The sequence below is a fragment of the Gastrolobium bilobum genome, unplaced genomic scaffold (genome assembly GCF_033153095.1).
Source record: "Gastrolobium bilobum isolate Gb01-03AN ecotype WA unplaced genomic scaffold, APGP_CSIRO_Gbil_v1 utg30291, whole genome shotgun sequence".
NCBI lineage: Eukaryota > Viridiplantae > Streptophyta > Magnoliopsida > Fabales > Fabaceae > Gastrolobium > Gastrolobium bilobum.
In genome coordinates, this window is record NW_026898258.1 from 15,472 (window position 1) to 28,393 (window position 12,922).

A 12,922-nucleotide genomic window follows, 5' to 3' on the forward strand; every position below is an offset into this window, starting at 1 on the left:
ACCAAATCTGCAATGGCCGCGATATGAGCAGCAGCTCCTATCGACATCTTTTCTTTTCTGCAATGTATTACAGGTTGGCCAAACATCTAATCAACTCACAATTTTTTTTAAATATTATTAAAAATAGTTTAGTCAATGTCTTTAAATAATTTGTTAAGAATTAAAAAATTAAATTTTCCAAAATTTTAATATTATAAATATTTTTTTTTTATGTTTTTAAAAATTTCTTAACAAGTATCCTAAAATACTTATTAACAAAGTAAGATAAATTTATTATTAAGCACAGTTAAAAGTGTACTAAATTAATTATACGGGTTATCATTATTTTTGTTTTAATTAAAGTTACAGAGTTATAACTAATGTATTATATATTCACCATTTATTTATATAAAATAAAAATTTTATTGAATAAGCACATAAGAATCCTTTATACATAAACTCTTCTCTACAGTTATGCAGATTACCAATTATATAAGACAAAAAATGGTTATTGCACGCACTTTACTTTACAATGGTCACAAACCCATTATTTTACTCTGTTGTTAAGCCGGCGAAAAAAGAGTGGGACAACATAACAAACTTTAAAACTAAACAAGTGTGTGATGTCTATCTTTCGTTCTATGTATGACCCGGTTTACATCAAATAAATTCAAGAAAATAGAACTAGCTCAAATCTTTTTAAAAAATCTATTTGGAAAATAGGTTATGGGCCTACTTTTACTGACTTGAGTAAGATTATCTATTTATTAATACTTGAATACTTTTGAATACTAAATTAATTTGAACATCATAGTGCCTTGTAGGCACATTTTCAAGTTTCCTCAAACTGATCAAACACTTCTACACCGGATCAATTATCTCGCTGATGATCTCGCCAACAATCCAGTCATTTCGTGAAAAACATCTCAATCCAATCCTTCATCAACAATATTAGATTCAACCACGTGTGATATACTCGAATAATTATTGGACTGACTAACTATAAGAATTTCCAAGAATTGGTTATTTTGATCGCCATAAGGAAGCTCAACAAAAATGATATAGCCGAATATAATACAGTAAAAAAAAATTAAGATATATAAGAATGCTTATCCAACAATTGAACATTCAACATTAGGTTTAAACAAATATTTTTAACCACTACAACTAACACCCATTTGGTAAGTTTAGTTTTTATATTTGTTCAAAGCTCGAAATATATAGAGGTATGTCACTAATGAGGGTTGAATCGTGTTTCATCCCAAAGGATCAATGTTACTGTAGGATTTATGGTTCAACTGTGTTTATGAAGGAAATAGTCGTCAATGGTGGCAGATCACTATGCATTATGAGGGGGCAAAAAGCCAAAGGACATGTGTGGTGTGTGCAATGATAGTGAATAAGGATTAGGGTTCCAAAGTTCCTACTGTGAGGCTTAACCTTATAATTATAATGGGTTTTATAAAAGTTATGTTGTAGGAAAAATGACTGTGTCATGTTATCGAGATTCGTTTTTTGTGCCTTAGTTTTTTTTTTTTTTTTTGCTTCTAAAAGTGTGAGATTCACAAAATGTTGTGTGTGTAGGAAAAGTGATTGTATCATGTTGCATGATGAATATAAACCCAATTATAATAGGGTTTTACCTATTTTGTGTGGCTGTTAAGGGCCCATTACAAGGGTCCAAAACAAATGGTGGAGTCAAAGATACTTTTAAGGGGGCACAATTATAACGTAAATTTTTTCTTTGAAATTACAACTATTTATACAACAAAAATAAAAAAATGGTACTCAAGGGTTCTATAAGTTTTGAGGAAAGATAGTTCTAAATATAATGACAAAAAAAATTAGAAATAATATAAACTTGAAGAGGGGAACATTTGAAACATTTCATTTCTGAGCAGAATAGTCATTTTCAAATCTTTTCTCTATTGACCGAGGAGAAAGGGAGCTCAGCGGCAAGAGGATTGTAACATGACAGAAGCAAGGAGGTCAACCTCTTTCAAATATACAACATAGGTTCTGGCAATGCAATGTGATTTGGAGGGGGGTTGTGATAGCGTGCTAGCCCTTTCCTCGTTTTACCACTAGGATTGACATAATTCGTTTAATCTTTCCCTCTCATTAGGCGTAGTTTGAGTTTGGTATAATTTTCTAATTTAATTTTATGTAAAAAATAAATAAATAAAAGGATGTATTTGTCCAAAAATAATGATTTGAGAATTTTTAAAATTTACATAATAAGTAACCTAAAGAAAATTGTTTTTACATAAAATAAAGTTAAAAAAAATTGTAAAACAAAAAATATGTTATTAGTTGTTCTGTAGACAGAAATGTCTAACCCAATGGACAAGTACGTTGATCTTGGATCTAGTGTCCTCTCCAAGGTATTTATGGAGGAGATACCCTTGAGTCAAGCAAATTATTATGCACAATAAAACAATAATTGTTTTGCCAAAGGGGATGTGTGTGTGTGCACCGTAACAGTATAACAGTAAGAGAGAGCATAACGTACCTGTAAGTTTTACTTTTTATTTATAGGGTTTACCTGTGGGTAGTAGATTCTGGACTTTTAGTTCCTCTGATGATGGCCCAGGCCCATTCGTCATACTGTCGTATTAGGATTGATATCCTTAATGGATATCTTTTCGTAGTTATACTTGATTTAAATCTTAGATTGCCCCTTGTTGGGCCTGTAAACCAATGAGCCCCTTATATGGGTCATAACATTAGCTATGTATTATCTCTTTAAGGCTAGAAACTCCATATTGATGAATATTTTCAGATATATTTTTAATGAATTTTTTTTTGTAAATTTGTTAATGGATTTTCTTAGTAATACCCATATTAAATAAATTATAAAGAAGAAAAATATCAAATATTTCTCAAAATTTTAAAGTATTAAATAATTTTTACATTTTAATTAACATTTTCTATTTTAAATAGTTAGGATGATGTTAAGAGAATTACATTATTGGGAATTTTTCTCTCCCGACAAGAACCTGTAAAACATGTTCATGGTGACCTAACTAAGCTGGGAAGTAAGCTGTTCTTTATTTATCCAAATATCATCATACATGAGTTTTCCTTTATTGAGAAATACTTCCATAAATATGGAAAACTTTTAGTTAGGTATACTCAGTTATTATATTAGTGACGCATCATAAATCAATATCATAATGAATGATGAATTAAAAATTTAATAACTCAAGTTACCTAACTTGAGTAAACTGGATTTATGTTAAAAAAAAAGTTTGTATTTTCTTATGCTGTAGATGAACTTTTTCCTGCAGACTCATCACATATGCACTGTAACCTATTTTATTTTATTTTATTTTTCTTGTCTTTACTAGTGGGTCCCATTTTTGATTGAGTGGGTAGGAAATTTTTTTTTCCTATGACAGAAGAGTCATATTCCCCCAAAAAAAAAGAGATACAAAACTGAAAATTAATAGTCTCAAAATCTGATTTGGCCGAATCAACCTTGATTTCGGTGACTTAGTGTTTTCACCCGTTTGAGTTGGGCATTGGATCAGTCATATAATCAAACCGATATTAACCTAGTGAACCAGTCATGACATGCGATTCAACCAATTTATGTTAAATTGTGTAAATAAATACATTTTATAAGCAATGAGATTCGAACTTGAGTCCCATGAGGATCAGAAGCCTATAACTTGATCATTTTTATTTGTTGATGTTTATAATATAATTTAATATTAATTATATATTATTTCGAAATTCGATGATCATTTTTATTTGTTGATGTTTATAATATAATTTAATATTAATTATATATTATTTTGAAATTCGATTGAATACGGTTGAACCACTAATTCATTAATAATCAAATCAATGGTAATAATTATGTAACTTTCTGTCTTTATTTTTTTTCTCTCTTTTCTTTATCATCATCCATATACCCTTGTATGGTTGGAATTTTATCATATAACATAATTATATTAACTAACACACGAGAATATCCACTCCAAAAAAATCCTTCCCACTGAAAAGCCTACTATTAACCCGATTGTTGGCATCTAGACAAACGAAACCCAAGAATCTCCAAAAATCTAGAATTGTGTGGAACCATCTCATATTCCCCACTTGACCCCACGATCTCTAACACAACTTCCTTTTTTAAGTGGCTGAAGTAAACCCAATTTAGACCATTTAGTAGCTTTTAAAATTTTTGGAAAAGGGAAATAGCTGCCCCTCACAAACTGACATTGCTTTTTTTTTTTCTTTAACCTCCAACCTTCATGAGGTAGTTGTGTTATATTTGTTAATTTAGAGAAAATAAAACAACTCAACCTCTACGTAATCTGAAATGAAACTATAATACCTTTCGTAAGTCTTGGTCATAAGTATAAGATTATTTTAAAAACATTAAAAGGTAGGGGGAGGAAGGAGGCGGGGCCGCTGGTATTTTCTGCAAGTTGGAGGTACTTACATTGAACTTGTGAATGAAAATTATTCATCCTTTTAAATGTATATGTATGGTTGAATTAACTTACTTAAATATTAAAATAAAAGTCTTTTCAAATATGATCTATATTGAATATTTAATTTTTGGAATTAACATTTCTTACAAAAGATAAAATTATCTACTACAATACTAAAATGACATTATTTTGGGATTTAAAATAAAAAATAAAGGGTATTTTCAAAGCCAAGATGAGTACAGGGTCATAAATTCGATTCTCACGATCCCATTTTCTAGTGAAATTAAATCAACACAAGGTAGAATTAAAATTGGGTCTGTAGTGTTACCCAAAAAAAAAAATTGGGTTTATAAAACATAAGATAAACCAAAAAATGAGCATGTGCAATATCCAACTTTCAAGCTCAAAGAGCTTTTGTGTGAAAAGATATATTAGAAAGATATAAAATTATTAATATAACATCACCATACACAAACGGTTTTGGTTTTTCTTTATTTTTTAAATAAAATAAGATAGTTAACTTTCGACTTTTCTTTCTTTTTTTTTTATTTTCAAATGTGAGATATTTCAAAGTAACTTAATATTTAAAATTTTAACATCAACACTCTTTTCTATTGAAATTAGATAAAATTAAAGTTTTTTTTCATCGAAGAGTATATTAACTGTCATATCATATAATGAGACTGTCATTTATCTTATCATTTGTTTTTTTACGAGTTGTCATTTATCTATCGTATTTACAATTTTAATTCTACAAACAAACTTGATTATAATATATCTAAAAGGGGAAGTATCTCTTTACAATTTTTTTTTATAAATTACACTAAGTATGACTAGTTATACACTCTTGATTGAAGTATGACCGGTCAGACGTAATGTAGTTTGTAAGAGTTTATAAACGAAAAATTTGTAAATATAACATTTTCCATCTAAAATTATGGGATAATAATTTTTATTTCAACAAAAACATCCTTCTTATTTAACATTAATATCCACCAAACATCCTGAACCTAAATTATGAATCTGAAACTGGCATTCTAAATATATATTATCACAATCAACATCAACTGCACCTTTATCCCAAATTAATATATTATTGAAGAAGAAAATAAATGATATCCAATCTTCCACTAAATAATCTTCATATTTTGAAATGAAGTTAAGATTAGTTAAATTTCATTGGTTATAAAATCATTTGTTGTCATTTTGATAAACAAAATTTGTCCAATAATTTAAGCTGATAAGTGATTTGCCTTCAATAGTTTTATATTATATATCTCCAACACATCCCTCACACAAAAGCTAGCTTACTTAATTTTACTAAAAAATGAGGTGACGATCGAACTCTTGATATGTTTACCTCATACCGTAATAAATAACCAACCCAATGGGCTTCCAATGATTTTATATTATTTCTAGCTAATATTATTGCTGCATCTCTAATAACTCGATTAGTGAAGCACACTACCATATCATTAGAGGACATTTTCATCTTCTAAACTAAAACAAACAGAAGATATATGTAACTTTGTGAATTGCACTAACATTTCATCCTTGTCCTAATCAAACATACCATTGATAAATATGACACTTGCAAAGGAAAAGCTGTTACTGTTCAAATAGAGGCGCCTTGGTTAGATCAACGTTCAACAATCAACATTCTGTCATAACCATCGCCGCAAACTTTGCATCATGTCGGCAAAGATGGACAAAGGAAGGCCTCCAAAAGTTAAATGTACTGTCATGTATACAAGAGTGTCCTATCTTGATCCATGTTTCAATTTCCAAAACAATATTTATATGAAATCCGGGTCTAATCCAAGAAATTCTTTGTACACATGCCATTGGTCATACGATTGATAAGAGGAAGGAAAACCAAAAGAAAAGGAGTGATTGTCATCTGCAGTTGCTGCGCGCATCATAGATCTCTTTTTAATAATTGTCTGTTCATTGTTCAAATTTTGATGAACACAGAATCATTTAGTGATAGAATCCTCCTACTTATTATGAGAAGCAGAAACCTGTTACATTATAATCATGCACTACAAATACAACTAGGCTACCGACATGAATGTATATATATGGATATCTGGACTCAGAAATGTCTTGTTCCAACAACACAACAGACCTGAAAGACGATTTAATACCAAGAAAATCTCTCTTGACAACATATATATAGTGAATGAAAAAGAGGGCAAGCATGAAACCTTCTAATCTAATTAATAGAGAAGCAGTATCAAACGGATCTGTTAGTTCGAAATCAGTCATTTCCTTAACTTTCATAAATGCTAATAGCTGATGCAGTTCATATCGTTTGATGAACCTTGAATCATATATATACTAATGAAGAGAGTCATGATCATAATAAGAAACATAGTGAGCATTGTAATTTGTGGCTTCAGATATATATATACATGATCATCATTTCTTAAATTAAAAGTGCTTTGACACATATATATATGAAAATCCAGAAACTTGTAAAAACATCACAATCTCAGCAGCAAATGAATTGCCGGAAGTAGTTTTATTCAATGGAAAACACAAGAAAAAGGGCAAGGGCAAGGGCAAACCCGAGACATAGAATCATATATGGTGATAGAGAGGAAGAGCTAGGATCTTTTTTACACTGAATAATTCTTAGGCTGTAATAGCTAGGTTCCCCAAACTGATTAGATCGTACGGAAACTACGGATCTAACACGAAACTGATCAGATAATTCCCTAAAATAGAAGGCATCGATCTTTGGTCAACAAAGTAAAATTGAAAGTGACCTTATCCCTTGAATGTCCTATATACACGGCAACCTAATCAGCACCAAAACCCAAATCAGCTGCAAGATAAGTACAGTACCTAAACTAGAAAGAGGGGCAAATTAAAACGAAATGAAACACACAGAAACTAACTTAATAATTACTAGATCATACAAATCTGATCTGTTCAGTAAGTATAACTCCAAAGGTTATCTCCATCAGAATTCCCAGGAGAATCATCAGAAGAAAAGGAAGTAATCCTGGGAGGGCTAACTTGCATTCCCCTGGCCATATCATCAAGCAAATTCGGCATGTTCAGAAGCTCATCTTCATCAATGTATTGCTCAACTTGTCCACTGGAAGAGCTCTCAAGTGCAGAAAAAGGGTACTGTTGTTGTTGTTGTTGTGGTTGTCCTCCTCCTTGTGCAGTTTGTTGTTGTGGTGTCATGTTCACTTGCCTAGCTTGAGCAGCAGCAGCAGCAGCAGCACGTATATCAGATGCAGATAAGGAAGCAGGAATCGGGTAAGAGAGAATGGAATTGGGGAAGTTGAGAGGAGTGTCAGGGCCTTTCAAAGCGAGAGCAGCAACATCATAAGCAGCTGCAGCCATTTCAGCTGTTGGGTATGTTCCGAGCCAAATGCGTGTCGTTTTACGTGGCTCACGTATCTCAGACACCCATTTCCCACTCCGAGAACGGGTTCCACGGTAACGCACGGTGGCATGACGTTCACTTATTATTGGAGATGATGATGATCCAGTTGGGGTTGGGGTTGCTGAGGAGGAGGACACAACAAACTGATTATCATCAGGGACTTGAATAGGAGGAGGTGGAGCCACGTTTCCATAAGGAGGAGGGTAAGGGTTACCATCCATGTAGACACTAATATAAGTAGTATTTACATAGAAACGAGAATATGTTGTTGTTGTTGTTGTTGTTGAGATTAGAAATTGATGATAGTGGCAGTGGTAGCTGCTGTGCCTGGTAATTAAGGGTTTTGATTCTTAATGTGTATGCTATAGGCTCAACTCAAAGACAAAAGGAGAAAGAAAGAGGTGTGAGTTGTAAACCTCAAAGGTCCTGAATTGCCAAAGTGGGGGTTTAATAATTATTATATCAAAAGGAACTGAGAGACTGAACCAATGGGATAAAGCGTGGGAAACCCGCGGACAAGGACTTCAATTAATGGGCTTGACACTCTTGTTTAGGTCGACATAGTTAATAGCTATTTGTCAAAGTGAGGCCACACTGTTAACACGTATTTGGCGCACACAACAGTTCAAGCAAGCGCTGAATAGTTTTTTAAGTTTAACTATAACTTACAAAAATATGATGTTTTATTTATTTATTTATTTTAATATTTAGATTCATTAACTTAATTGAAGATTTCAACCAAAAATATGTCTTTCAGACTTAATTACTTTCATTCAAAAATAAATTTTAGTACACGCTTCATTAATTAATTAAATCTATCACACCAAATTTTGTATATTCAATTTAAAAATATTAGATGTCAAATTCAATGAACACGAAATATAAGGAAAGGTAACTTGCCTAGCTCATCCAATTGCATCTCTAGAGACATTTTCATATATAATACTGATATGAAAATGTATATAATCAAAATGCACATTAAAACAACACAGTGAACTCAAGACAGTAGAAAGGATGAGAAGAAACTTTGCAGAATAACGTGGAATACAAACGTGGGAATGGGAAGTAGAATAAAATTATGAATTTGGGGATTAACACCCTTAGTGCAAATTTTAACAGATATGTTAATTTATTACCATAACAAAATATAAGAAATTAACTAAAACAATTAAAGCAAGTTGTATTTTAGCCTCATTCGAATTCCAACCAAGAGACAATGTTATTGTTAACGTTTTCCATGCCAAAGAAGAAACCCATTGTGTAGTCGAGAGAAAAATAGAAAAAATGGGGAAGGAAATGATTAAAAAAATATAACCAAAAACAAGATTAAAAGAATTTTCAATCCCCTGATTTTTTAATTCAATATTATATACACATCCTTAATATTAATTATTATTTTTTTCATTTTCACATATGAATACCTCTCTCTTTTTCCCATCATAATTAAGAAGTGTCGACCACCATAAGAGCTTTAACTAGAATTGCAGCTTACAATAATATATAGGATGGCGAGAGCAGCTTACAATACCTAAATCCAAACGAGAAGCCACTAGTGAAATTTCTGCCAATACCAATTGTGAAATGTGTACGGTCACGAATTCCCATAGTCAATGAGCTCATCTATTAATTCCATTTTTTGTTCATTCATAAATGGACAAAGAAAAAAAACAGACCATTGACGAATCCTAAAGGTGAATCGCCCTAAATTATTTAGATGGTAATCAATCATGTCATTATTATACCTTTGTTCTCAAAAGCAAAATATCTTTGGGATATCATATTCTCTCTTTTAGGTTGCTGGTGTTCGAATCATAAAAAATCTGACCTAGCTACATAATTTGCGATCATTTTCAGCTTCTGTAATTGGTCCCTGACTCCCTGGGCCACATTATATGCTCGTACAGTCCCAGACCCATTTGGAACATTATTCCTTGTCGCTGAAACCATAGCATTTCTCCCATGAAGTTTAGAGTATACTCTATGTAGTAAACACCAATAAGACAATAACAAAAAATTAAAATAAAACTAAAGTACCAAGATATAATTATATAAAACTAAATTAAATATATCTAACAACATATAATAAATAATATCTTAATAACTACATAAAAAATGTTTGGTTTTTTTTTTCTTAATTTTTTTTTCAGTTTTTAAAACAAACAAAAATTGTTTAAAAAGGATTATTTTGTAAAAATGATTCTCAAGACAAGAACGGTTTCTAAAACTAAAAAAAGGAGAACAACTAGCACAGTAAAAAATGATTTTCAATGGGTTTGTTAGATTTCTATTCTTAAAAGCAATTTTTGAGTTTTTTTTTTTTTTTTTTTAAAAAAAACTATTTGGAAAAGGTTGTTTTAGAAAATGACTTCCAAAACAATAATTATTTTTTGGTCTTAAAAACTAAAAATGCAGTCTACTAAAAAAAATTAAAAATGCAGAACAACTTAGGAATATTCTCAAAAGTTGTTTTCTATTTTGTTTTGCGATGACAAATTTTATAAATATAAGTATTCATTAATAACATTTTTATAAATAAATATAATTTTTTAATTTTAAATTACTTTCGGTGGCAAACTTATAATTATGAAACTTCATATTTTTTTTAATTTATAACTTTAAATATAAATATATTAAAACACATTTTATTGCTCTTTTACTCTCAAAATAAATTTTAAAAATTTATATTCAAAACAGTTTTTAAAAATAAAAAAGCAAAAATATGTTCAAACAGACATGTTTTCTAAAATTATTTTTTAGTTTTATTATTTTTGCGGCACTAATTTTATAATTATGATGTTTGATTAATGACATTTTTGTAAATAAATTTAATTTTTTAAAATTTTGAATTACTTTAGGACTGCAATTTTATAGTTATAAATATAATTTTGATAAATAAATAAATAAAATTTATAATTGTTCTTCTGCTTTCAAAATTAGTTTTTAAAATTTATATTAAAAAAAAAGTTTTTTTTTTCAAAAAATAAAAGCATATCCAAACATACTATAGATCTCTCATTGCTCAATGCCCAGTGTCCCCTTGTCCCCCGAATCACATGGTGAATACACGTGAATTTGTTTGACAGCAATTATTTTCAGGTTTAGAGGGAGGGTCCCCTAAAAATGAGTAAAGAAAAGGAGCAAAAGAAATCAATGACAATGACTGGGTCAAGCAAAATCAATGGGCCTGCGACCCCACGGATATTAGATATCTCGGAAAAGCAATGGAATCATATCTGTGACATATTATTTCACATTATATTATTTATCTTATTAAACTATTATTAAAAGCTTTTAATTATAACAACATTTAAAAAGATAATTTATTTTGATTATTATGCTAATTTAAGAATAGATAATAACAAAAAAGAAAAAAAGAATTACACCAAAATTTAATAAAAAGTTCTATCCAGAATTGAATGGTTGAAAATATGAAGAACCTAAAGCCAACTTGGCACTATTGCTATCCAACAGAACAGCGCACCGATGTTGTTTTGTCTGTATGCGAATGCGAAAAGCCAGTTTGTCTTTTTTTTTTTTTGGTCCGACTTGATGTTTTGCTATGTGGAATTTGGATTTGAATCCTTTTTATATGAAAAAGTGATTACGTGATTATGTTATTTTATTATAATCACTCATTTAAAAATTATATATATTTTTTTCTCTTATTTTATCATCAATAAATCATTGTGATCAAATAGTATGATTACAGAATCACTTTTACACACGATAGAATCCAAATCCGTGTAATTCAGAACATACAGTGTAAAATAGTAAAATAGATTTGGAGAGTGGAGTAAATCTATCCGAGCATTTCTCTTTATGGGATTTTTTTTGGCACTGATTGACCGAGCCAAGTGGATGCCATATTGCTTTTGCCTGTATTAATTGAGGCGCAGCTATATATCCGTTTAACTTTATTATTTTTCCCCTATCTTTATTATTGTATTGTAATGACCCATTCAGTCATATTTTACTATGCTAACCTTAAAAATTAAGATTATATTAAAGAATGCATCTGTGAGTTAGAAAAAAGTATTCATTATTTATTTGTAAAAATAATTGCTAAAATATCAAATATTATTTCCATTCCTTAACACATACATTTAAGGTGCAAGTCAACGGCGTCTATTGTATTCTGATTTTTTTTCTTAAAAATATTTTTGTAGAATAGTTAATAAATAAGTGTTTTTTAATTAATAATCAAAATACAAAATAAAAATTACTCATATATATTCTCTAAATTTGATTAAAAAAACAGTTTTAATTTTAAAATTATCTTTACAAAACAGATCTTATTAAACAAATTTTTTTATTTTTTATTCTGAAAATAAAAAAAAATATTTTCAAAATAAATTTCACACATGCCTTCGTTTTTATATAATGGGAGTCGGAACTAGCATTAAGATGTGTACGGTGTACCTATTAGCTTATTTTTATGTTTGGGATTGAATAGGCTAGGTAGTCTATGGGGAGTGGAGAATTAGGGTGTGCAATATAATTATTCTATTTTCTGATACTGTTTGTAAAAAAAATAATTATTTTTTATGTCTGTGTCTTGAAATTGTTTCTGAGAAAAAAAAAAGTGTTTGATAACATGTTCTATTTTTATTCTGAGAATGAGAATTGTGTTTGATAACACAGCAAATAATAAAAAATAATTTCTATTAAGCATATATTTTTTTTGGATCATCACTTTCCTTTCCATATGGTGTGGTGGTGATAGCGGCGGCGTCGTGGTGGCGTGCAGATGGTGATAGTGACGGCAGTGTCTGCGGCGATAGTGGTGGTAATGGTGACATAGTGGTGGTGACGATGGTGGTGGTGGTGATGACAGTAGCTGCGATGGTAGTTGTGGTGGTTGGTGACGGTGGTGGTAGTGGTGGTGGTTGGTGATGGTGGTGACGGCGATGACATCGTCGTGGTGGTAGTGGTGGTGACGATGACATTGGTGGTACAACGACGATGGTGGCAGTGGTCGTGTCGGGACGATGGTGGTGGTGATGATGACATAGTGGTGGAAAGTGATTGAGAGAAATAAGTGTTTCTCATTTCGTGTTCGGGAACAAAAAAACAAAAAAAAAATTCTTTTATCTATTCC

General features: G+C 30.5%; 1 protein-coding gene across 1 annotated transcript; it reads right to left on the bottom strand.

Moving 5' to 3' along the window:
• Window positions 1–7,358: 7,358 nt before the first annotated feature.
• Window positions 7,359–8,045, bottom strand: LOC133314275 (ethylene-responsive transcription factor ERF027-like). The gene has a single exon (XM_061515725.1). The coding sequence runs from the start codon at window positions 8,043–8,045 to the stop codon at window positions 7,359–7,361; it is 687 nt and encodes a 228-aa protein (XP_061371709.1).
• Window positions 8,046–12,922: the final 4,877 nt, after the last annotated feature.